This window comes from Coregonus clupeaformis, chromosome 33 (assembly GCF_020615455.1).
Source record: "Coregonus clupeaformis isolate EN_2021a chromosome 33, ASM2061545v1, whole genome shotgun sequence".
Lineage (NCBI taxonomy): Eukaryota > Metazoa > Chordata > Actinopteri > Salmoniformes > Salmonidae > Coregonus > Coregonus clupeaformis.
Window position 1 is genome coordinate 30,275,631 of NC_059224.1, and position 27,962 is coordinate 30,303,592.

Below are 27,962 nucleotides of genomic sequence, written 5' to 3' on the forward strand. Positions count from 1 at the left end.
TCACAACCACTCCAAAACATTAATTAAAAGAAAACATCTACAGGCAATGAGTTTTCCTCCTCAAAGTCAAATTGAAGAAAGTTAATTGAAGAAAGATGTTAAATGCAGCATCTTTAAACTTGCACATTTCCTTGTAGTTACAGAGAGAAAAACGTTGTGTCTCTATACATTGATAAAGACAGTTAATATATTCAAAGTATGAATAGCCAAGCCATCGTTTGACTCATTAGATAATATGTAACGAGGATCCCTTATTGTTAACAACAGTGTGGAGCCAGACAACCATTTTGACCATGTGGTCCTGTTGCGTTCAGATAGAGTTTAGCTCCTTTTTGTAAAACGTTCCTCCTAGTCCTGTGTGCTCAGTTACCGCTGGCACCGCTCCAGACTACCACACGGCATCTGGACTGCCAACCAGCCAAATCACCATGAATAATTTAGCTGTCCAGATCAAAACTCTGCTTGTTAATATTCTTCCTTCCAAATGACTCTCCTTCCTTCCATCCTTCTCCTCATGTCAGTGCAATGTTGTTGTTCTAGGTTTCCTTTTCTTTGATTTGTCTCTTTCCTCTTAACCCACTGCCCTCTTAGAATACTAGTATATTTTGATCTGACGTGCTAGTGCGTATTGTGATAATCCAGGCCGTTCATAGCAGTGGTGTGTGTTTACCCGTACCATTTCACCCACTCAGCTCAGTAATTAGGACTGGCCGTCTGATAATGGCGAGGAGAGGCGGGTGCTGGGAAACCACAGGGCTGCATTGATCCTGTCGTGTACGTTGCATTTATGACTGCTGTAATTGTTTTCTTCCCCGTAGATAAATCGCCTCACTTCCTGCGCCTGGGAGATGTGGAAGTCAACGCGGGGCAGAACGCCACCTTCCAGTGCATCGCCACCGGCCGGGACGCCAAAAACAACAAACTGTGGCTGCAGGTAGGGACTGGGACTGGGAGCGGGCAGGGCAGGCTAACCACTGGACACCAGGACTCATTATTAAAGGATGGGGGTCAGACTGTTGTTCATGGATCATACCTATAGACAAAAAGTGAGCTCACAATTCAACCAAATGATAACCTATCACTCAGTTTATCACTAAGCATTGTCCTCAAAACTCAAACACCTCTCTACACCCTCTCAAATACGATACGCTACTCAAGGCAATGCCACATCTCTTTGGGAAAATGTCTATTATGAAAGAATGGAAAATCTATTTTGTCAGCTAGGGCTGCGGGAAAATCACTGTTCAGGTGACTGCATTGTCGAAGCCCTCCCTAATGCCTAGGGTGAACTGATAAGGCCCACAGAGATGAAGGGAGAGCAGGATGGAGGGAGAGAAGGAGGTAGGGAGGGAATAAGGGATAACTCCTCTCATGGATGACTGGGTGGGAAAGTGCGAGAGGCGACGTGACCATTTCGGTGCCGGCGGTCGTGGAGGTGAAACTGTAAAAGAGACAGTGCTGTCGACACCAAACTTGTCTGATAACGTTCACCGTGATAAGCCCTTAGAGGAAGTGGCAGCTTAACAGACCCATTTATTGCCTCCCTCTGAGATACACTTTTACAGTATGTGTTACTAGCTTGATGCATCCTTGATGCCATGTTTGTTTTTAAGAAATGACTCCAGATTTGATATGTCTGCCATCATCTTCCTGATAATGTAACGACCTTCCAATAAGTGCAAACACATATGTTTTCCTTGTTTTTATCTTGCAGAGGAGAAATGGGGAAGACATTCCCGTGGCGTCGACTAAGAACATCAACCACAGGCGGTTCGCTGCCTCGTTCAGACTCAAGGAAGTGACCAATCTGGACCAAGACCTTTATCGATGTGTCACGCAATCAGAGAGAGGATCTGGTGTGTCCAACTTCGCCGGACTCATCGTCAGAGGTATGTGCATCCTCCTCAGATGAACATCCATGCACATCTGTTTACTACATTATAAATGTATGGTAGCAGCTCTTATTAAATTCTAAGAACTATTCTACATGAGTTTAGTCAATTGTGGTTTTGAACTCAGTAAAAAAAAAATCCTCCAAATTCCTTTATAAACATTATGCATAAATCAAAGATAAATATGTGAGGGAAGACACAACTAGCATATGTTTATTCAGATGGAGGAGTTTGAATATTATTAGGATATTCAAATGAGAATCACCAAAGGGAGAATAAATACACAAGTTCTCATGTCATGATGTGTGAAGTCTGCTTGTGGGAATGCTTCTCCGATGGGGTCATTGGAGAGAGCAGAGAGGCTTGGCGACGGGCCATGCTTCAACAGACACCTCACAATCAGGAGACTTCTCTCTCTGAGCTGCTCTGCATATCTCCAGCCACACAGAGAATTAATGCAGACAATCTTAGCATCTTCCCAATTCCTACCTCTGCTCCCAACCCAGAGGAAGGGAGGGACAGTTTTCTTGCATCAGTAAAGCAAATCCTATTGTTAGCGCAGGCCAGAGGGCCCCATAACCCTGGTGTTAGAAGGGAGTTGAACATTAACTGCACTGACAGGTCCGATATCTCACTGGCGCTTGAAAGCTGACATCCTGCTACAGCGATCCGAAAGATGGTAATTTTAAAGGAAATTTTGGGGGCATTGATACAGGCGGCCCATAATGAGAGCTGGCATGGAGTTGCCCGTTGTCGATTATGGCCTAAGGGTAACAGTTTATTAGTGGGTTCTCTGCCAAAGCCGAAGTGACATAGGATGCTGCCGGCAATTTTGGTCCGCTTTGTAACAAATGAAAATTTAAGTGGCAAATTCCTTTCACGAATAACTATTGATCTATGTGTCCCCCAGCGGTAAGGGAAACAACACATGGCGGAACACAATTCACTTCGTCATGAGGTTTGCGTGGCTCCTAGACCTCTTTGAGTAATGATGTTGCCCCCTTGCTAGTAGAAACAAAACTTTATTGACAAGGTTGCTCATTGGAACAGAGCCTACAACAGACATGCCTGATGCGCTCTGCTTTAACAAATCAAATGAAAGCAGCCCGTTAATGGCTTTGATTGTGAGATATTTCTTACGGCTTATTGAAAGACTTCTGAGTTTACCTTAGGTGCAATTCTCAACATGGTATTTCAATTGTATTTGTTATCCAAGGCTTTATGATTAGGAATCCAAGTGAAATATGTGCTTAATCTAAAGGGTTCTAGTTTGTTGTCTTGTGCATGTGATTTCATGCACAATTGTGTGTGTGTGTGTGTGTGTGTGTACACTGTAATGACTATTGTGTAGATAGTGTGTGCTGTCATCTCCCCCGGTGTGCGTGTGGGGGCCAGTGTACCACCCTGCCGTAAACAAACTGGCTGATTGGTGGCAGACACGACTGTCAGCTGAGGAGCAGCCTGGGATATATTTTCTGCTTAAAAGTAGATTCAAACTCGGTACCTGCCAGCTCTTCCCCCACTGAAGAAAGGCTCCTGCTTGACAATCCCAGGCTCAAAGAGAGATTGTTAAACTCTGATGAAGCCTCATAATGATGCCAAAGGAAGAACTTGGAAGGCACACAAGAAAAGAGAAACGCGTCAACACAGGAAAATATTTTTCTAATGATATGAATATGAAACTGGGTTGATTCCAAGGCAAGGGGGAACTAATTTTAACAATATTGGTTTAGAATGTATTTCTGTGGTGTGCTAATTTTAGCTGAAATGAACTCCAAGCAGTCTGTGGACTGTTTGCTTCTTAACCACAGGGTTTAAGAGGCAGAATGATTGTGTCACCTTGTAAATGATAGCCTAATACCGTCAGCCCAAACAGTGTCTACATGCTGGAAGTAAAGTGGGGGAGACAGGTGGAGGAAGGGATCACTCCTCTGCGTCCTGTAACGCCATCAGTCAGCTGTAGATTGCTGCGTGTGCTTTGCTGTTCCAAGGCCTGCCTCGTCGCTGTCATCTTTTGCCTCAGAGCTTATCATTAACTTCAAAATAAACCAGAGCGGACCTGAACGTTTCCTCCCACACAAAATGAAGTTGCTGCAGCACACTAGTTTTCTCTCTCTATATATATCTCCTTTCTTTTCTCACTCCCCTTTCTCCCCCTACCCTGCTCCTCTTTCTCCTCCCCCCATTTTTTGATCAAGCTACTGCCTTGGAGATTGTCGACTGAATCGGCAATAAATTAAAATCAACTACTATTAGAATGGCTCCGGGGCCGGAGATGCTTGGGGCTGGGTCAGAGCAGAGCTGCAGGCTGGCCAGTCAGTAACCTAAGTTGTGCGATGGCATGGCGGATGTTTAGCGGCGCGGCCCGCTGAAGGATGAGCGATGGATGAGACAAGGTTCAAGGAGCAGTAATGCGAGGGCTCGGCGATATCATTTCACACTGTCACCCCACATATGATGGATGGGCTGCTTGGGAAGAAGCAATACTAGATGATGAAAGATTCATCATCTCTCTCTCTCTCTCTCTATCCCCTCCCCCCTCTGCCCGCCCGCCACTATCTACCTGCTCATTCCAACTGTTACTATCATCACGCCAACGTTATGAAGCCCTACATGGGGAGAGCCTGCCTGCCTGCCTGCCTAGTACCTGTCATGGAAGGCAGTTAAAAAGCCTGCTTCCCAAAGCTTTCTGCATGCTACTGTGCATTTTATTGCAAGCATATTTATAGTTTTTCAGTTGAAAGAAGCCATTTTGGGTGTCATTTACTCCAGACCTCCTCTATTATGTTTACGCTGTTTCCTCCAAACGTCTTAATGAAATGAGAACGGTCCTCGCCTACAGGTACAAGTACAAATTAGATTGGCAATTGCCTCTGCATTTAAATGGCTTTTTTCCTCGTTCAATTTTTTCAGTTTATGGCATTGGTTTGTTTTCCTGGAAAACTACTTCTACCTAATAAACATCAGTGGTTTCAATAATTTATTGTTTTGATTAAATAAATTGTGAAGATGGTTCTGGTTCGATTTAGTTGGAGTCTATAATCAATCCAGTATTTTGACCCAATGTATTTACCCGGAAACAGGATTTCAGGAATTCAAACATAAAGAAAATATATTTCTGGTGACCTTTAAGGGAAAAGTAGAAATATACATGTGACATGTATTTTCATATAAGCTTTCTGCTTTTCATATATGCTTTCTGGCAGTAGGCCACAGTAGTTGTGTCTGTTTCAAATGCTCTTATGTTATTGAATTATAAACAATTAGATTTTCCAATATAGCCTAATCATTTTTGCAGCACGCGTCTCAAGCACAACTAATGAGACAGAGAGAGATTCATTGGCATAGAAAACCAGGAAGCTAACACAATTAAAAATTCCCGGGATCTCTCTACAGGGGAGTGTCCTGGGTTCAGGTATTGTGTGTTCCACAAAGGGAGCACTTCTGGGACGTTATCCACCATCACCACCATACACTATTCACCAGCTTATTATAGAGCTACCTCCACCTGGGTATTAATAATGCAAAAGATCTAAACAATTACTTTCTAATTTATGGTCTTCTGTTGGGGCTTAATTCAAGCAAATACCAATTTGTCTCATGAACACAATGTATCTTTGTATGCCCTACAGGGCTAAACACTAAACAGGTCCTTTTTGTAGATAATTGTTAGGTTCAACAGACAAAAGCATGCGTCACGTCAGATGGGGGCCCTACGAGCCAAAATGTATCCACATTTCAGTCTGAACCAAAGCACTGGATTCCATGTTTATGACTCACAGTGTAAGTGCTATTATACACTGAGTATACAAATTGTTTCCATTACAGACTGACCAGGTGATTCCAGGTAAAGCTATGATCCCTTATTGATGTCACTTGTTAAATCCACTTCAATCAGTGTAGATGAAGGGGAGGAGACGGGTTAAAGAAGGATTTTTAAGACATGGATTGTGTATGCGCTCCATTCAGAAGTTTGTGTCAAGAACTGCAACGCTGCTGGGTTTTTCGCGCTCAACAGTTTTCTGTGTGTATCAAGAATGGTCCACCACCCAAAGGACAACCAACCAACTTGACACAACTGTGGGAAGCATTGGAGTTAACATGGGCCAGCATTAGATCATTTGTTTTGGTACTGTCTATATGTAGCTTGTTTTTGGTCACAGGTTCAGGAATGGCTGAAGAATTGCAACATTTACCTGGAGCTAACTCTGCAAATAGCACTGCTGGGTGCTTGAAAAAGTAATAGTCAATCGATCAATAATACACTGCTCAAAAAAATTAAGGGAACACTTCAACAACACAATGTAACTCCAAGTCAATCACACTTCTGTGAAATCAAACTGTCCACTTAGGAAGCAACACTGATTGACAATAAATGTCACATGCTGTTGTGCAAATGGAATAGACAACAGGTGGACATTATAGGCAATTAGCAAGACACCCCAGGCAGTCCTGGCTGATGTTTTGGTCACTTTTGAATGCTGGCGGTGCTTTCACTCTAGTGGTAGCATGAGACAGAGTCTACAACCCACACAAGTGGCTCAGGTAGTGCAGCTCATCCAGGATGGCACATCAATGCGAGCTGTGGCAAGAAGGTTTGCTGTGTCTGTCAGCGTAGTGTCCAGAGCATGGAGGCGCTACCAGGATACAGGCCAGTACATCAGGAGACGTGGAGGAGGCCGTAGGAGGGCAACAACCCAGCAGCAGGACTGCTACCTCCGCCTTTGTGCAAGGAGGAGCAGGAGGAGCACTGCCAGAGCCCTGCAAAATGACCTCCAGCAGGCCACAAATGTGCATGTGTCTGCTCAAACGGTCAGAAACAGACTCCATGAGGGTGGTATGAGGGCCCGACGTCCACAGGTGGGGGTTGTGCTTACAGCCCAACACCGTGCAGGACGTTTGGCATTTGCCAGAGAACACCAAGATTGGCAAATTCGCCACTGGCGCCCTGTGCTCTTCACAGATGAAAGCAGGTTCACACTGAGCACATGTGACAGACGTGACAGAGTCTGGAGACGCCGTGGAGAACGTTCTGCTGCCTGCAACATCCTCCAGCATGACCGGTTTGGCGGTGGGTCAGTCATGGTGTGGGGTGGCATTTCTTTGGGGGGCCGCACAGCCCTCCATGTGCTCGCCAGAGGTAGCCTGACTGCCATTAGGTACCGAGATGAGATCCTCAGACCCCTTGTGAGACCATATGCTGGTGCGGTTGGCCCTGGGTTCCTCCTAATGCAAGACAATGCTAGACCTCATGTGGCTGGAGTGTGTCAGCAGTTCCTGCAAGAGGAAGGCATTGATGCTATGGACTGGCCCGCCCGTTCCCCAGACCTGAATCCAATTGAGCACATCTGGGACATCATGTCTCGCTCCATCCACCAACGCCACAAACTTTTCTGAAACAGCACAGTTGAAAAATATATGGCAAATAAAAATCAAAACTGGATGGCCTTCAGAGATCCAGGCTCTGTCGTAGCCGGCCGCGACCGGGAGACCCATGGGGCGGCGCACAATTGGCCCAGCGTCGTCCAGGGTAGGGGAGAGAATGGCCGGCAGGGATGTAGCTCAGTTGGTAGAGAATGGCGTTTGCAACGCCAGGGTTGTGGGTTCGATTCCCACGGGGGCCAGTATGAAAAAATAAATACAAATAAAAAATAATGTATGCACTCACTAAATGTAAGTCGCTCTGGATAAGAGCGTCTGCTAAATGACTAAAATGTAAATGTAAATAGATGGGAGTTGTTGAGGGTAGCTGAAGGATGGGACTAAAAACAAACAAAAGATAACTATTGTAAATATACTGTGTCAGTAAAATGTATATAGTATGTATAAGCTGGAAGTAGAAGCTTAAGTGTTGTTGTCCATTAGTTTACTCCAATTAGGGGAGGGGTGGTAGGGTTAGAGGAATATAATAAAGGAAAATATATGTAAAAAAAAATATATATATATATATATAGTGCATTCGGAAAGTATTCAGACCCTTTTGACCTTTTCCACATTTTTGTTACGTAATTTTTTCCCTCATCAATCTACACACAATACCCCATAATGACAAAGTGAAAACAAATCTATAAAAAAAAATTAGAAAATGAAATACCTTATTTACATAAGTATTCAGACCCTTTGCTATGAAACTCAAAATTGAGCTCAGGTGCATCCTGTTTCCATTGATCATCCTTGAGATGTTTCTACAACTTTATTGGAGTCCACCTGTGGTAAATTCAATTGATTGGACTTGATTTGGAAAGGCACACACCTGTCTATATAAGGTCCCACAGTTGACAGTGCATGTAAGAGCAAAAACCAAGCCATGAGGTCGAAGGAATTGTCCATAGAGCTAAGAGACAGGATTGTGTTGAGGCACAGATCTGGGGAAGGGTACCAAAACATTTCTGCAGCATTGAAGGTCCCCAAGAACACAGTGGCCTCCATCATTCTTAAATGGAAGAAATTTGGAATCACCAAGACTCTTCCTAGAGCTGGTCGCCCGGCCAAACTGAGCAATCGGGTGAGAAGGGCCTTGGTCAGGGCCAATGGTCACTCTGACAGAGCTCCTGAGTTCCTCTGTGGAGATGGGAGAACCTTCCAGAAGGGCAATCATCTCTGCAGCACTCCACCAATCAGGCCTTTATGGTAGAGTGGCCAGACGGAAGCCACTCCTCAGTAAAAGGCACATGACAGCCCGCTTGGAGTTTGCCAAAAGGAACCTAAAGGACTCTCAGACCATGAGAAACAAGATTCTCTGGTCTGATGAAACCAAGATTGAACTCTTTGGCCTAAATGCCAAGCGTCACGTCTGGAGGAAACCTGGCACCATTCATACATTGAAGCATGGTGGTGGCAGCATCATGCTGTGGGGAGTGCAACAGTTTTTGATAAACAGATGATTAAGTGGAAGGTAAACAGGTGGACATGAATAAAAGGTACTGCATGCAGAATTGTGAATAGAAGATTTTGTGATGGTAACGTGTGTTCACGAAGATGATATGGGCTAGCACCAGTACAGTGACTATTAGATTGGACTTAATGTGATCTCTGAGTATTGCCACTGCTGTTGAATTAGCTTCAACAAATGAGTCGGCCGACAACCATCTGACCTGGGAGAAAAGGGAGAAAAGAGAGAAAAGAGGCAGAAGAAGGGGCCTGCGTGACGTGCAGATACGGAGACCAACTTCATCTGAGAGTGTTAAACAACGCTCTGTTCTTATGTCTCCTTATCAAATCAAATGTTATTGGTCACATACAAATATTTAGCACATGCTATTGCGGGTGTAGTGAAATGTTTGTAAGAAATAACACACAAAAAAACAAAATACTGCAAGGTTGCTTAGGAGCTAGAAGCAGAGCTTATGGGCTACAGTCAGCCATCACTCTTCATAAAGAAGTGAGTGAAATTGGTCTTACAGTGAAGGATTGACATAACAATGGCTGCTCATGTCCCTCAGTATGTTTCTTCTACATTGGAACCTTCCATTAGTTAGTTAGTCAACTCTCTGAGGGGGAGGGTTCAATTTTTTATAATTTTTTTTGTCATTTAATAATAATAATAAAATGCCATTTAGCAGACGCTTTTATCCAAAGCGACTTACAGTCATGTGTGCATACATTTTTACGTATGGGTGGTCCCGGGGATCGAACCCACTACCCTGGCGTTACAAGCGCCATGCTCTATCAATTGAGCTACAGAGGACCACGTCATTTAGCAGACACTCTTATCCAGAGCGACTTACAGGAGCAATTAGGGTTAAGTGCCTTGCTCAAGGGCACATCGACAGATTTTTCACCTAGTCTGCTTGGGGATTAGAACCAGCGACCTTTCGGTTACTGGCACAACGCTCTTAACCACTAAGCTACCTGCCGCCCATTTGCAGTGAGAATGGTGAATGTAGTAAATGTTATTTGGTATTAAATGATGGGGTGTCCCTGTGCTATGTTCTAGTCCAGCAGGCTCTGGGCCTGCCAAAACTGCCCTATTTGAGGTCCAGACCCATCCAGACTGACTGGAAGTGGAACCATCTGGTTGGTCTGAGAGTGTTTGATAGTTTGGTGCCCTCAGCCCATTCTAACTTGAAGTTGTTGCTGATGAATTCATTTGGTGTCTGACAATGACACAAATCTCATTAGATTTATTATTGATTTGGAAAGGACAGTCCAAAATGGTCATAAAAAAGGGTTATCCAGACCTGTTAGTTGGATACTGCTGATTGAATAGATACTATGTCATCTGCAATGAAACACACAGACGTTGAAAGCTTTTGCCAAAAATAGATCAGGTCCCCAATTGAAATGCCTTGAGAAGTATGCTGTGCTAAACCATATTCTCTGTTTCCCTCCTTGTCTCCTCCAGAACCCCCGCGGCCTATCGCACCCCCTCAGCTGCTGGGCGTTGGGCCCACCTACCTTTTGATCCAGCTCAATGCCAACTCCATATTCGGGGACGGCCCCATCATTCTGAAGGAGGTGGAGTACCGTATGACATCAGGAAGCTGGATAGAGACCCATGCTGTCAACTCCCCTAACTACAAGCTGTGGCACCTGGACCCAGACACAGAGTACGAGATCCGTGTGCTGCTCACCAGACCAGGGGAGGGGGGCACCGGCCAGTCTGGACCACCTCTCATCACCAGGACCAAGTGTGCCGGTAAGTCTCTCAATCTCCATCCTTCCTTCTTTTCCCTCTTGTTTTTAATTTTCTATTTTTTGCTCCCTGTTGCCTCTCTCTGTGTTCCAGTGCTCTGTGATATTTGCATACAGATAATTGCCTTGGGCGCTCTTAGAAAACATAATTGGAAAAGCCAGGGAAAATAAACAAGGTTCCTGGTAGAGGTAGTGTCATGGACGTCACTCACTAAGAGTTCCTTTCAGATGTGGGGGGGTTTCTAAGGAAATAAACTAGCATGCTTTTCAGAACGAACCTTGCCAGTATTTACCCTGGGGTCCATGGATGACAAACCTAAGGAAGGAATTCTCATTCATTTCTGTCGGGCGGCGTGATACACAGTCCTGGGTTGCCATGGCATCTGTATTAAACTGCATATCAAAAAGGCGGGAACTAGATACTGAAGTTATATGGGGGAGCACGTAGAGGAGCGGTTGTGTTCGTAGAAGGAATCTGAAGTCGGAAAGTGGTTATTAAGAATGATGCAGAATGTATGCAGTGTTTCATTACTCTGGGCATTGCCTTTCCATCATCCTGAGACACTACCCATCTATTCCCATGCCTCATTCTCAGAAGTGAATAGACCAGCTGTATTCCCAGATTGACATTCAGAGGGGGGACTTGTGTTTCCTCTTGGCTACTGTCAGTTTGTGGAGTGAGTTTTTCAGGAGATATAGTCCAGGCACAGCCCTGTAGTCTGCTTACGAGGAGATGCCTACTGTATGTCACTGCTTTCATCCATCATAGCCAATCATATAACTGAATTATGTGCTGCCCATGGAATTGGCAGGAACAGAATTGGCTGGAATGCATTATATGTTTGTGGCAATACAGGAAGCTTTTATATCAATATCTTCCTCTTCCTTAGGTTTACCTAAGTCTCACCGCATGCTCCCACCTAGCAAAATGCATAATATTTTGGTGTTCAGACCCTGACATCCACAGCAAAAGGAATCCTTGGTGATTAGAAAGTCAGTTTGAGAGATGTAGGCATCAGTGTAAATATAAGTTGTGATATCTGTGGTCACAGCAGACACATTTTGATTACTGAGCTTAAAGAGGCTGCCTAAATTCAAGTCTTTGATATATCAGAGTTTAAAAAAAAATATATGTCCTGTATGTATGGCATAGGGGCTTTTATACTAGACAACGCTTCCCCTAAGATTCCTTTGCGATTAATAGTTCATCTTCAGTAAGAATTTTATGGCATATTAACATGGATCATTTCAGCTTATGTTTTCCAGCTACTGTACCTGGAATCAAGTTGAATGACAACATCAAATGATTGTAAGAAGTCATTAGGGATGTTCCCCCACAGTAACATCATGGGTCACAATCAGATAGTATGTGTCTTACGTGACAGGGGACAGAGGAAGCAGGGTTTCCTTCTTTGTATCTAAAACACTGAGCATCTTCCTCGCAATCCCGGAATGGGTGCAGTGAGCAAGTGCAGGCCAAGAATGGCAAACAGTGCTCAGAGATTTCTTACATACGTGTTCTCCTACAAAAACAAAATCAACTTCCTCTTGCATTGTTTAACCTTTTTCTGTGAACTTCAGGTTATTCTTTCACTAGCAGTACATTATTATTAGGACAATGGCTCGCAGACTAGTCAATGTCACATTTCCTTATTTGCAGGGTGAGCGAACACATATTGAAAATCCTCAGGGCTCCTCTCTCCAGAGAGTTTGAGTTTGTATTTGTATTTATATATTGTTTTTGCATGCCCCCCCATGTAATTTATTTCTTACAAATGTCATGCCATTTCAGCAAAATAATGTATTGATCATTTCCCCATGCTTCACTGTTAAATAACAAAGAAATAAATGATTCGAAAGCCGGGGAATTAAAGTTCATAATTGCTGGTGCATGTTCCTGCCACCACTTATTGCTGCATATAATTCACGTTCCAGATATTTCTCTTTCCCCACCATTTTGTGTAATAGTATTGTAGCACTATGAAAATGGGTGGGTCCATTAGTGTCTGGTTTATATTACGGTGGTGGCATTCCTACCATGTTGTCACTTTGTCATCTGTCCAAGGACATTAAACAGATGTCATTCACCACCATGGTTCCCAGCTGTACTTAATTTCCCCTGACTGCTTCAGACCACGTAGGCTCGCCGCAAGTCCTCCGTTTCCTGCTATAAACACTGCCAAGAAGAGAAAAGAAAGCATTAGACACTATCTTCTTCGCTGTTGACTTTAAGTTGGATGTATATGTGTGTGAATAGGTGTGGCAGGATTGTGGAAGATCTGTACTATTCTGTAAGTGTCTCAGATTTCCTGAGGGAAGCACATGACACGGTGCTGCTGGAACAGCCAGGCAGGCCGCCCACTGTCTGCCATCTGAGCCCTATTGAACTGGTTACCTACCAGCAGACAGCAGACTGGGACTGAGTGATCGAGAGGAGAGAACATATAGTGAAAGAGAGACCGAGCAGGTCTGCTTTCCCAAGGGATAGTGAGACAACATGGAGGACTATTGGTCTCATCAAGACCTCTCTCTTCAGCTTGCCAAGCAACACCTCCTACAAGCAGAATTGATTAGTAAAAAATAATTAAAGGCTACATTCAACTGGAGGTTTCAAATATAAGATGTAGCTCATCATCATCATAAGCTTATGTTGAGCTATGGAGGTTAGGTTACTCAATATGTGTCCCATGTCTGGTAGAGTGAGCAGAGGCTTCATTTGGACCAGTTTCTTATTGAAAGGACAGATTCAGCAGTCCTATGCACTCTATGCTACAAGGACCTAATGTGGTTTCCATACCGCTGCCTGCTCAAAAACTCCTCAGCTGGAAATTAGATAGTGTATAATGAAATGAATAGACCACTCGGTTTGAAATGCCCATTGGGGCTTTTACCAGAGAGTGTTGAAATGTTGTCGCCTTTTAAATTCAAACAGGAAACACCGTATTGACTGGAGAGGAAGTAGTAGAGTTGTTAAGCTGACACTTGCACTAGAACAGTTTCCTGCATGACAGACAGGCAGGGAAAATTAATGCTCTTAGTGTGCCGTACGGCTTTGATTCGCCTGTACTCAAGCATTTCTACAAGCACCTCAGCCGCGCTACAAACGCCTTTTGCCATCTGTAACCGACCTGATTGGTTTTAATGGTTCTACACGTCTGAACATGTTGTGCTTTCAGAGCATCACAAACTGGTATAATCTCTTGAAGCCAGTTCAAAAAGCAATTAACTCTGCAGCACCAGCTAGCACTGCACTTGGTCCGCAGCCATATACTTTAGCCTCGCTCCTCCAGACAGACGAGTCCTGCATGGGCTTTAGTAATATCACCCTTAATGTTGAGGAGCATTGGGATGGAGCAAAAGCAGCCATATCTGTGTCCCAAATGGCAACCTATTACATAGTGCACTACTTTTGACCAGAGTCCTATGGGCCCTGGTTAAAAGTAGTGCACTAAAAAGGGAATAGGGTGTCATTTGGGAAGAATCCCATGTCTAGGTTGAGCTGAGGCTGATGTATCCACTGTCCAGGAATGGAGTGTCAGGCTTCCTTTGACTGACAAACAGAACAGAGGCCTATCTATCATGGAGATGTTTCAGGACCACTCCTTCAGTGTTTTCTCCAAGGACCTCAGTCAGTGTGATAGTCAGGACGTCACGCCCGTGACAAGATACCATTCTAATTAGTAAAGGTAATAGAGAACCACGAGCAGCTGACCATCACATTGCTGATTACACAGAAAAAAAGGTGTACTGATTACTACTGAATGATGTCTCTGGGCTGACAGTTGCAGTGGCAGGCCTTTTAGTGAGGCAATTTCAATTAAATCACCGGCAGCCCTTCAGATGAACAGTCGATCCAATAACAACCTAAGTGGAGCCGAGGTCAACAGTTCAACCTGTCCTGTGGAACTGAAAGGAATGCATTCGGTCAGTTTTTTTTTCTCCACTTTTCGCTAATGTGTCGCCAAGGTGTTTGATTTGGTATATGTTTTCGCTAATTGTCGCCATCTATTTGCTGAAAGCCGCAGGGACCGGCGATTAGGTGTCTCAAGCCAAATATTCAGAACACAACGGCCGTGTTTAGTGATGCCGTGAGGGCTATTTCCTCTCAGGTGCAAACACACAGGTCTCCACCCCTCCACTCTCATATGCACATTGACTTACCACACATTATCAATATATTGATTTTGATTGGGCCCTGCAACCAGAAATACTATTAAGTTCTGCATTCATTTCAAAGACCCTTAAAGCAATAGAGATTAGTTTTTTTTCCCCATATGGATGATTGTTTCTTCCTCCTGCATAGGGAAGTGGAAAATGGTCATGGTGATTATGGCCCCCATTGATGTTATTAATATCCTAGTACACTAGGATTAATACTATTGATTTGGGTACTCTCCACTTGACACGTTTGAAAATAACCACACACACACACAACTGTACATGCTACTACCGACCTACCTCAGAGGGACAAGTGTTTCTATAAGAATGAATTCGTATTACATTTGTTAATCTGTTGCCCATGCCTTTGCCTGTAGTGAGACTGACACCAGTGGTGGTGGGGTCATCCATGAGTCAGGGAAAACTTTCACTCGGTATTATCCTCCAAAAATACCCCATAAGTACCGAAAGGCACTGAAAGCTGAGATTTGGATAATAAATGCATAAAAATACTCAGTATCAGAATGTGAGCGAGCAAGTCAGACCCACTGGGTGTGGAACAATCAAAAATATTAGCTGTTGTTCTAGACTAGTAATAGTAGTGGTAGTCGTTATATCAGTAGTCCTAGTAGCAGTCACAATTGTGGTTGTCCTCTAGAGCAGTGGTTCCCAAACTGTGGGGCGGGCCCCGTAGCGAACTCAGTCCGGCTTCAACTTACTCTTGAAAGTTGTAATAGTACAATGCACAAGGTGCAATTTCAAAATTGGGTAGAGCATTATCAGTTTTCCTCTTGTCATGTCAGTCATTGGGATGTTTTCCTGGTAGGGGGGTCTGAATGAAAAGGTTTGGGAACCCTAGCTCTGAAGGACGTGTTCGAGCACAGCATCTATTAGTATGACTCCCTACTGGAATATTATGTTTGATGGATTCAAGGGGGAGAGGAAATGCATTCCACTGCCAAATGAGTTTGAATGGTTGATAACAAGGAGTTGGTATATTACTTTCCTTACCTCAGGCGCTTTCAGAGAGTCTCCCGCGGTAGGCCTGGCATTACTCTTTCATGGGAGTCAGAGAAATGGGAGGCTGTGCGGGATGAAGATGAATCATAAGGAATGGTGTTCAGACACTGACAATCCACACAGGACTGCTGAAGCATGGACTCTGATGTATTATTTAAATGCACCCTGTTTGGCATGGGTGGTAAATAGAGTTTACTTTCTGTGTTGTTCCTCTCATGTTACATCTAATATTTCATACCATACATAACCTAGGCCTGGCATAAAAACAACTCCATCCTTTTGTCAATAGGACTCACTGTCAGAGCAGAGGTGGTGGATGGTAGTGTTTTCTCCTCCCAGGCACCGCTCTTCCTCTCAAGCCATCTCTACCAAGTCCCCTGGCCAATGTTCTCAATTAAGGCAACACTGCTGGAGCTCTGGGAAAATGATGGGGAATCTTCTCTCTATAAATCCTGTTGTTTGTTTGTTTGCTCTATTTTTAATCACGAGCGCCTCTGAGAAATCCTGCCTTGTGACTGGAAGGGATTGTTTGGTATTTGTTGCCTCACAAACCATTTTGACTTTATGTGGATTATTATTAATTGTGTGGCTGCTCAGTGCTTCTCAGTAATGATACAAACACAGGAAGGCTTACTCTACAATAGGAAGGAGGCCGGCTTTTATTTCATCATGATAAATTAGGATATTTACAATGCAAAGCAATTTGGCCTGTCTCATTCCACACCAGGCATTGGAAAAGGGATTAGGAGGGGGAACAATTCATATCAATTAAGATCGATTTAATGTGTCATGACACAATTTCTGCCGAATCAAGAAATAATTAACTGTAATAGTGCAGGGCATTAAAAAACATTATTTGACTTGACCACGCACTATCTTAGGGGCAATGTTCTGTATGAATAAAAATCGAGTTAATTTATTTTGTCTTTTTGCCTCTATAAGTGTGTGAGATTGTTCAAATCTGTGGGTCACGTGTTATTTACCCTCCAGTCACACAGCCCAGTAATTGAATGTGTCACTTTTATTAAACTCTCTGTCTGCTGAGAACCCCAAGCAAACTTTTTCTCCATTTCCTTCTTTTTTCTTCACCTCCTCACTCAACATCTGGGATCTATTGCCCTCTTTGTCACCCATTGAAGATACTGTATTCTACTCTGTATGCTACTACGTGAATCTAAAGATGCGTCTTTCTGTAGTTGGCCATATATGATTCAGTGGCACTGCAGAAGAGTGGGACACTGTGATGCCGATGGGTCTTAAATGGAACTAATGAGTGTAGGAACCAGATGAAGGTGTCCTCCTAAGCACCAGTAGGAGCAGCACGTCCATTTGGCCAGAGTGTGGACTGAGCCTGATGGTGTGCAATGCTTCAGTAATCAGAGAACTCTCATTATAAAAAAAGAAAGTGCAGAGAGGAAAACACAAGGGAATAAGGAGAGCTGGTCAGCAGCCTTTTAGATGCCATTGAAGGACTAACTACATTATAGTGCATATTGATAATGGTAAATAATGCAACAGCTGAAAAGAACATGGGGACTGAGCTGTACAGAAGTCTATATAGTAGTGAGTTAGTTAGGCTAGAAGCCCAGTGGGAGATATGTCTCTATTTGACAGGATGTCAGCTTTGCGCTCTGTCTTTTGACCTGTCGTGACTCTCCCTCCCAGTGATTGTTTGGTTTTACCCAGAGAGCAGGGTTACATTAAATTAATTAATTAGAACAACGGCCTTACCTGTAGCTCTCTTTAAATTAAAGTGTGTGCCCTCTCAATGATTTCAGTCCAGAGAAGAGGCATCCTCGGCTGCAGGCCACGATCAACACTTGACCTTCCCTGTTCCGAGAGGACACTAATGGGTAATTCCATGATAACGGAATTACGCTGAGACTTTAAAATGTATGCCAAACAAAAACCATTGCTTTCAAAGTGTAGCCCTTTCCACTCACAGCCCCTCTGGTCCTCTGTATGTGGTCCTCTGTAGCTCAGTTGGTAGAGCATGGTGCTTGCAATGCCAGGATAGTGGGTTCGATTCCTGGGAATACCCATACATAAAATGTATGCACACATGACTGTAAGTCACTTTGGATAAAAGCATCTGCTAAATGGCATATAATATATTATTATTATTATTATTACGGGTTGAAAATGGCAGATTTTGTCATTGATAAGCGCCTAAATTGGAACGCAGTGGCTGTAGAGTAACATGCTATACATGATGTCAGAGCTCAGGTTCTCCGTTTCACAGCGCTGTATGGGTTTTGACTGACAGACGTTATAAACTTGAGCACTGCGCGCGACAAGAAGATGCCCCCATCCCACCAGGTAATTGGGCAACTTTTGCACATTTGTTGTTATCTGAGTGAGGGAAATGCTGTAAATCGAGAGGAGTCGATGTGTTCTGAAAGATGAAACATTGAGGATTATAATAAATACCGCTTTGATGCCATACAAGCAAACCACAAACCCGTGAGTCCAAATGTGCACTTCACATTTCCATAATTGAAAACGTATGTAATTTACAGTATCAACGTTTATGATAGCTATGTTTGATCCACAATTAAAAGGATGACATGCGTTATACCCTGGGTTGTCCTGAACAGAGTAAGCCTATGTTTGTTGTATTGTGAAGAAAAGTAGCTGCAGAACACGCACTTGAATGCACTCATGACTCCATTCTATGCACACCCAAATCTGTTTGTCTGAAGTCCCTTTTGAAAGCCTAACACTGTAAGATTGTATTTTATAACTTAGCTAGCCATGTTGGCAATAGAATAAGCTTTAAAATAATGCCCACCTGACCCTGATTGCGATTTATATTGGAAAATATTGGGATTGCTTAAACAACAATAGTAATTGTATGATGGTGGGGACGCAGGGCTGTGTTCCAAACAACAAACTTAGTGCGCTTGCCAAAATCCTCAATGGCAAAGTTAGTACAGCAAAAAAAACAACAACGTTCTAATAGAAGGCTCTTTCCTGTGCATTGATATTAGTTAGGAACTGTGCACAGTTTAGAGAGGTATGTAGCCACTTGGAGAAACCAGTTAGACCTCTCACTGAAACCCTTGTAATAGTTTTTTTCTTATCTTGCACCTACTCCAACGTTTTATTGAATATTCTTATTATGTTACTGAATGTATCCAGGATATTTTCAGATTTTGTTATTTACAAATGCTGTAAAAAGTACAGTAAATGTAAAATGCACAGAAAATCAACAGTGTAATGTTTGGATTCAGTCTTGTTTCAGGTGAACTGTTGTGTCCTCACCTTTGGCCTGATAATTTCTCCATAATCTCCAGTGTTCTCTGTTTTCTGTGAGCTCAATGTACACATTGCACAGTATCTCTCGAGATAAATCAGATCCAGCTTGAACTGTGCGATGTAGTAGGGAGTTGTAGTTTCCAACAGGCCAATATTCTACATAGTTTTAGCGCATAAAATGTGGTAATTAACTACAATGACCATAATCCATTGCGCATCTACTTGCCTGATCTCTTGTTTCTTTTATGTCCACTACGGAAGAGGCAGAAGAATGTGCGATCTTGAAGGGATATAGGGAGCAGCTGTTGCTTCACAAGGTATCTCTACCTGAAAATACATCAAAGTGATTGATAGTTGGTATTCAGTAGTCATAAAAGTATGCCTTATTTACTTTGAAGAACTACAAAATTGTTATTTTGTCAGACCGCATATGCAGCAGCTCTACAGAGATGAGATGACTTGGAATGAAATAATAAAGTCATCAAATAAAACAAATGTAATATACACAACAACTGAAATGTGAATAAATGATGGTTAATAAGTGATAAGCAGTAATGAGCAGTCACTACCACCATGGGACTTTTATTGTTTTATTCTGTGTTAAGGCATTTAAATAGTCAAAACCGAAATCAAAAACGGTTATTATTTTTTAAATAACTGAACCGATCGCAAAAAGCACTAATCCCTCAGCACTAATGCATATGCTTTTTATAGGTCTTCTCTTAGAAACATTTACATTTGGGCATATCCATATAGGCCAATTTCCACGAGTGTAAGGGCTTAACAAACCATACAACTCTATGCACAATGACTACTTTAACAATTTACACTGAAAATTAGACAAAAACACATTTACTGGAAAAACTGTGCAGATGCAAAATTTGGTAACAGAATAACGGTACAATCTCTCTCGGTTTTATTGTGTTATTCAGGGCTCATCTTTAAAAGAGACCTTGGCCTTAGTATGGTCCCAGCATTCATTTAACGCACAGATTAGAGTGCACACACTCATGCACACAGACATGCTCACACACACACACTTGGATAACTGAAATCAATTCTGAGGAGTAAGTTAAATGAAAGCAATTAATTGAACATGTGGTTTGTCCTTGTGCTGAAACAGAAGGGTCGGCTTTGCCTTAAAGTAACAGTACACTATTGAATGCTTTTGTTGAAAGCATAATATGCCATGTTATTCACATTCACACACTGTACCAAACAATTCACACAAAAGGAGCTAGTGAATAGCAGTTCTCATGATGAGACAATTGATTGTTTGGTATTGATCAGGTTGCCAGAGAAAAACATCTCAACATTTCAATGAAAATATTTGTCTTCTTTTCTTTTCCAACAATAAGAATGTATGATTTTATTACATATACTTTCACCACATACATATTTTCATATCTCAGCCAATTAATTGTATTATTGGTTGTACAGACTCTTCCTTGGAAGCCAATTATGACAGGCCGTTATCCTCAGAAAGCCTCTTTTTGAATAGTTAAACTACAGGGCAGCTCTATTCTTTCTCCCTGACATAGGAGCATGTCTGCGAGTTATCACTCATTCTTGTGAAATAACAACAGTCATTCCACCAACGAGTGGCCGTCCACAAATATATAACTGAGCAATTTTCCCAAATTCCCTGCGGCAGCCTTCCCGACTATCTCATCTTCCCAGGCTGAAGCCTTTTAAATAGGCGGTAGTAATGAAATGCGAGGGATGGCTCTGGCTCTGGCTCTGTGGCGCACCCCGCGGTGTGCCGAGGCCTCCCTAACAGCAGAACGCTTGGCGTGTTGTGGAAGCTGGGCCGGGCAGAGCAGATAAAGGAGATGGTGATTAATGTTTGTTCAACAGTTAGCCCAGGTTTCTTCTGCAGAATACACAACGAAGCGTCAGTGGGACTACAGATCCTTTCAACAAACATTATGAAGTTGCTCAGATTATCTGTATGTGAGAGGGAAATGTTATTTAAATGTTAATTTCTTCTTATTTTGCTCCGTTCGGGTAGATTTTTGTAATCCAGCCACCCATCTTTTGCTCATTATGTTAAGGCAAAAACATGAACCTTCACATTGCTCCGGATGTGATGAACACAATGTCGCTTTCCATGTGAATCATAAATAGTAATGAATGACAACATGGAAAAGAAGTATACCTCCATGATATTGTGCACAAATATATATGTGCTTCATACACCAGTTGACAGAAAATAGTGTATTACTGAATGAATTCCTCTCAGCCATACTTTACATTTATATAGTCAATTCTCACAATGGATTCTCCCATTTACTAGCCTTTTTACTGAACCAGTTTAACATCTTCTCCTATCTGTGTTTAAACATAAGTATGCTAAAACATTACTACCTTCCTCATAAACCATTACTCTGCATATTGTTTTGACTGCCTGGCTGTGAACTGAGATTTAGTCCTTCCCCCTTTCCATCAATACATATACTCTACCTGTACTAGATCTTAGGGTGCATGTTGACTACTCCTTTAGACTGCTTATCAGCTTCCTTACAGGCTCTGCAATTTGAATTTCAAACGAGGCAATTGGACGAATGTGTGGCTTTTTTTAATCTAGTACCTGGCCATTTCTCAGTCTCCTCCCACCTCTTCCCTCTCTTTATCCCTCTCTCTCTCTCTCTCCTTCTGGCACTTTCTCCCACTCGGTCTTCCTCAGACTGCACCGGCTGCAATTTCAATACAATTAAAGATCACAGGAATATAGACTTTCCATTCTAGTGTATATGATACTCTGCACATCTAGGCACTAACTACTTGCTTGGGACTTGGTTGTCTGAAGTAAGATTGTGCACTGTTGGGACTTCCATTTATCAGAGTGACTACAGTAGTTACCCCTCCACCTCATACAGTAGTACTTACTTAGCCCCGATAGTAATTCATGTCAAGGAGGTGCCTCCTTGACATTTTGCTGTTGCCAAAGTTAGGTAATCTGTGCCTGGGCTTGTTTTACAGATTTATCTGGCTCCTTCCTCCCAGTGATTTGTGGTGATACTCTTTTATATAGGGATGTATGGATCTCCTGTGTAAATGGCACTGCCCCGCTCAGGAATAGACCTCATATTTCACCGCTAACAATCATACTGTACCTGCTATTGTTCTACTACACCCATTATCAGCGACGGTGAAAGAGGGACCTGCTCTCTGTAATGGGTGGATGGAGGAATGTGTATGGGAAGTGACAGCAGCAGTGGAGCAGCTTTCTGCTTGTCCTGGGGCTGTAAACCTCCTCAGAAGCCATTAGATTAATTGTCAGTGACTAGGAAGTAGCGAGTCTAGCTACTGCTGTGTTCTGAATGGCTGGGCACCGTGACTTGATATGTACAAACATTTCACATCCACTCCACAGTAGTGTAATTTGTAGGTCGTATGCCCGACGCAAGCTAAAAGGGATGTGTGTGTAATCAAAACACATGAGGTGGCCATGACTTCACAGCGGCACGCCGAATACCCCCTCCATAGTTCACTGAAATCTCAGCTCTTTGATGTGAGGCAAAGCAGAATGTGAAAGTTGTGTAGCCTTGCTGAATGTTTCAGTGTACTTTTGTGATATCAAAAACTGTTAATTCATCACTACTGGAAATGTATATGCAGATTCCCAGAAATAATAGTATTGTGAAATTCAGGTAATTTAAAATGCAGAAATTAAGTTGGACTTTCTCTAGTGTATCAGGCTACAGTATATAGCCTACGACAAGCCTCACTTGCTACATGACAGAGTATGTACTACATTAGATCTCTCATAATAGTTTCCATGTTGTTAGAAGGTGTAGCAGCAAATAGTGCTCTTATTTCCAGCTCCATCCAGAGTCAGCCCTGCTCTGACTCTGTTCATTGAAAATCTTTGGTTTGGTACAGAAGATCACAAGGAGGAAAATCACATCTGCCCTCTCCCTGAATACAATTTCTCTAGTGCTAGTGGTAACTGTGTGGGTAATTGATATGATACTGGAGTGACACACACAGCGTTTCATTTCCCTGGTGGGAATAGTGAGAATTCGTTTTTCAGTGGTCCCCGGGGGAGGCAACGCTCGCCATTCCTTTGTTATATTTTCTACAAGGAGTTTTTCTCCTCCTGAAGAAGAAGTGATTTATTGGTACTTGTCTGAGGAGAATAAAAGGTGAAATATAATCAAGTTTGGGAGGGACTGGGAGGTTAGTCTGAATGGTGGCGAGCCTGGGCTGGAAATGACTTACACAGGAAATGGATGGCAAATTGGTTGATTGCAGGAAAAGGAAATATTGTGACCACTCAGCGCGGCAACAAAATGATTACAGCCTCCTCCTCTACTTCCCAAGTTTGGGATAAACACATCTATGTAAAAAGTGGTCCACATCTTGAAAACACCATGCAGACTAAAATCTGAAACCATGATCACACATCGTGTTAGTGAAGGGTGAGATATTTAACACCCAGTATAGACTATGTGGTTCATTATGAGAAGCAGCCCTGATGAGGCTATTCAGCCATCGGGCCGTGAGGGGCCATATTTCAGGGGCGACACTGTCAGTCAACAGGCTTATGGCCTGAGAGAGGAGTGGAATGAAGAAAGGATTGTGGAGGTCAGGAACAGACATTCTCCATCTGGAAGTGGGATATGGCTGACAAAAGATTAGTATTCTAGGACCGTCATTTACTGTATGGCCGAGGTGGATTTCACACAGAGGGGCTGACAAGTGATACAGAGAATGTCTACCTGTTTTACAATTATCAATTATAGAAACTAGTTGATATTTGCACATTTGATGAGATGCAGTAGTTTAACCTTTACACAAATAGTTACAACAGCATAGCACAGTAGCTAGTTACAGCAGTGAGGTGTTACCCTAAGAACTTTACATTTCAGCTCTTATCCCGAACCGCCTTAAATCTGGTGCATTATAATCTCGCTGTGTGATTGTATGCTGTTTATTTGTGGAAACCAGAGGCTTTTTGGCTGTCCCCTCAGTTCTTGGAAACCCATTAAGAACGTCCTGTCAATGAGAGGAAGATTTTAGGCCTAACAGCAGAAAATATGACGATGGCGACGGCTTACCGTAATCCTGTATTTCAAGTTGACAGACTGAGGCAGGGCAGGTTAGCTCTTCCAAACCTCTGAATTAATGTGATCCAAAAGAGACTGGGTTGAAAAATGCACAATGCTATTCACTCCATTCATTGCCTCAGCATTACATGGATGTCTGTTACATTTACAATTTAGTCATTTATCAGACACTCTTATCCAGAGCGACTTAGTGCTTCATTTTAAGATAGCTTGGTGGGACAACCGCATCTCTCAATCATAGTAAATACATTTTTCCTCAATAAAATAGCTATCAGCAGGCAGTGCTGGGGAGGGGGTTTGTGTATTATTTAAGATACTCTTTTGAAGAGGTTGTGTTTCAGATTTTTTCAGAAGATGTGCAGGGACTCTGCTGTCCTAGTTTCAGGGGCCAGAGGTGGCAGAACGAAGTACTTGGGTTGGGGTGTAGGGTTTGAGCATAGCCTGAAGTTAGGGAGGGGCATTTCCTCTTGCTGCTCCGTGGGCAAGTACCATGGTCTTGTAGTGGATGCGAGCTTCGACTGGAAGCCAGTGGAGTGTGCGGAGGAGCAGGGTAACATGGAAAGGTTGAACACCAGGCAGGCTACAGCGTTATGGATAAGTTGCAGGCTTTTGATGGCACAAGTGGGGAGCCCAGTCAACAGCGAGTTGCAGTAGTCCAGACGGGAGATGCCTGGATTTGATAAGTGCCTGGATTTGGACCTGCGCCGCTTCCTGTGTTAGGTAAGGTTATACTCTATGGACGTTGTAGAGCATGAACCCGCAGGAGCGAGTCACTGCTTTGATGTTTGCAGAGAATAACAGGGTGTTGTCCAGGGTAACGCCAAGGGTCTTTGCACTCTGGAAAGGGGACACTGTTGAGTTGTCAACCGTGATGGAGAGGTCTTGGAGCGGGCAGGCCTTCCCCGGGAGGAAGAGCAGCTCCATCTTGTCGAGGTTGAGCTTGAGGTGGTGGGCCGACGTCCAAGCCGAGATACAGTATCTGCCAGGCACACAGATGTGTGTTGCCACCTGGCTCTCAGAAGGGGGGGAAGCAATGATAGGAGAGACCATGTGAAGATATGATGGAGCCGAGTGACTTGGTATGTAGAGAGAAGAGGAGGGGGCCTAGAACCAAGCCATGGGGGACACCAGTAGTCAAAGTATGTGGTGCAGACACAGATCCTCTCCACGTAAACTGGTAGGTGCGGCCTGCCAGGTAGGATGCAATCAAGGATTTTCAGAGCCTGAGATGCCCAGCCCTGAGAGGGTGGAGAGGAGGATCATATGGTGCACGGTATTGAAGGCAGCAGATAGATCTAGGAGGATGAGAACAGAGGAGAGAGAGTCAGCTTTAGCAGTACAGAGAACCTCTGTGACACAGGAGAGCACTCGGTTGAATGACCCGCCTTGAAGCCTGACTGGTTAGGGTCAAGAAGATTGTTCTGACAGAGATGGCGAGAGAGTTGGTCAGAGACAGAACTCTCAAGTGTTTTGGAAAGAAAAGAAAGGATACCGGTCTGTAGTTTGTGACGTCAGATGGGTCGAGTGTTGATTTCTTGAGCAGGGGAGCGACTTTGGCCATTTTGAAGCCAGAGGGGACACAGCCAGTGTTCAGGGATGAGTTGACGAGGGAAGTGAGGAATGGGAGAAGGTCTCCAGAGGGGATGGGGTCCAGCGGGCAGGTTGTCGGGTGGCCGGACCTCACTAGTCGCAGGATTTAATCTGGAGAGAGAGATGTTGTCAACCTTCTTTTCAAAGTGGTTGACAAAGTCGTCCGCAGAGAGGGAGGAGGGAGGAGGTGGAGGATTAAGGAAGCAGGAGAAGGTGGAAAGTAGTTTTATAAGGTTAGGGGCAGAAACTTGAAATTTGGAGTGATAGAAAGTGGCTTTAGTAGTGGATACAGAGGAAGAGAAGGTAAAGAGGAGGGAGTGAAATGATGATAGGTCCTCCGTGAGTTTAATTTCTCAATTTTTGCTCAGCTGAACGCAGCCCTGTTCTGTTAGCTTGCAATGAGTCACTCAGCTACAGAGCAGGAAGGGAGGGCCGAGCCAGCCGGGGAAGTCATAGAATGTGGAAAGGGAGGAGTAGGGACGCAGTGGTCTAAGGCACTGCATCGCAGTGCTAGCTGTGCCACTAGAGATCCTGGTTCGAATCCAGGCTCTGTCATAGCCGGCCGCGACCGGGAGACCAATGGGGCGGCGCGCAATTGGCCCAGCGTCTTCCAGGGTAGGGGAGGGAATGGCCGGCAGGGATGTAGCTCAGTTGATAGAGCATGGCGTTTGCAACGCCAGGGTTGTGGGTTTGATTCCCACAGGGGGTATGAAAAAAAAAAGTATGCATTAACTGTAAGTCGCTCTGGATAAGAGCGTCTGCTAAATGACTAAAATGTAAATGTAGGGACGAAGAGGCAGAATCAGGAGACAGGAAGGAGAAGGATTTAACAGAAGGGATAGATGTTAGGATAGAAGAGGAGAGAGTAGTGGGAGAGAGAGTGAAGATTGTAGGGGCTAAGCGGGTAGGGTTGGAGGAGAGATGGAGAAAAAGGGGAACAAAGTAGTGATCAGAGACCTGGAGGGGGGTTGCAGTGAGATTAGTAGCCTCTAGTAATGATGAGGTCAAGCATATTGCCTGCATTGTGAGTAGAAGTGGACTGGGAAAGGGTGAGGTCAAAAGAGGTAAGGAGGGGAAAGAATTGGGTGAAAATAAATTAATCGAAGGCAGAAGTTGGGAGGTTGAAGTCACCCAGTGCGATGAGCAGTGAGCCATCCTCAGGAAATTAGCTTATCAAGGTGCTCATTAAGGAACTATCTAAGGGCACCTGGTGGGTGATAGATGACAACCATGTTAAGCTTGTGTGGACAAGTGACGGTGGCAGCATCAAATTCAAATGAGATGGACAGGTGAGTGAGGGAGAAATAATTAGCCCTGTGTCACCACCGCGACGACCAGATGCTCTCGGACTATGAGTGACCACGTAGTCAGATGGAGAGAGCAGCTGGGGCAGCAGTGTTCTCTGGGGTGATCCATGTCTCCGTCAGGGCCAAAATGTCTAGGTACTGAAAGGCAGCATAGGCTGAGATGAACTCTGCGTTCTTGACCGCAGATCGGCAGTTCGGAACGCTGCTGGAGACCAGGAATTCTACATGGGTTGTGCGCGCAGGGTACACTAAATTAGAAGGGAGAGGCCCACAGGTATTGAAAACACACACATAGTTGACAAAGCTACAAAAGAGCAAAATGAGATAATCTGAAAATAACTAGGTAAGATACTCATGAGAGAGTTGTGTGGAGCCTTAATATTTTTCCTGCCTCAACAACAACTCAGCAGAACGGTCTTAGTTTTGGCGACGAGACCGCCACTGACACGACCACAGCTTACAGCTGCCGCTGAGAAAACAGGGGAGACCTGAAGTACTAACACTAATTGCTAATTGCCTAGCGGAGGTGAAGAGCACACCTCCCGGTGCTGATTGCCTAGGAGAGGAGAAACCACTCCCCCTCCAATGCAGCCACTGATTACCAAAACAACAACAGTCACAAATTGCCCTGCCCCTTAATCCAGGTTGATGTGTCAACAATCAGCTGCAAGTTATGAGCAGTCAGCAGTTCACACACCAAGTAGGCTACTGGGAAGACAGACACCACTTAAAGTAGATGGCCCTAACTAGCAAAAAGACAGTACTAGACAACAACAGAATAAGACAAACATTATACTTACCACTCCTGGAGATATCAGGAGTCCTCTAGCTATAGATTGAAGCATTGCGCACCCTGGTTTGATAGGGTGTTTTCAACTCATGCAAATGAACAAATGTCCTATTATGTCTGGGAAAGAGGGGTCTAAATGATTTGCTAATTTCAGTTGGGTAATTAACAGATGGCAGCTCCCATTATGAATTCATCAGTGAAGCCAAGCTCATTTGGCAGCTGTAACTGGTTTTCAGGTGTT

At 43.7% G+C, this 27,962-nt stretch overlaps 1 protein-coding gene across 13 annotated transcripts in view; it reads left to right on the forward strand.

Annotated features, from left to right (window-relative positions):
* Positions 1 to 27,962, forward strand: part of LOC121548978 (receptor-type tyrosine-protein phosphatase kappa) — a 162,916-nt gene that overhangs the window by 82,187 nt on the left and 52,767 nt on the right. For all 13 annotated transcript variants that reach the window (XM_041860717.2, XM_041860721.2, XM_041860720.2 and 10 more), the window contains 3 exons: positions 819 to 934; positions 1,715 to 1,889; positions 10,237 to 10,530. In XM_041860717.2, the coding sequence (XP_041716651.1) occupies positions 819 to 934; positions 1,715 to 1,889; positions 10,237 to 10,530 (585 nt within the window). The remainder of the gene's footprint in view (positions 1 to 818; positions 935 to 1,714; positions 1,890 to 10,236; positions 10,531 to 27,962) is intronic.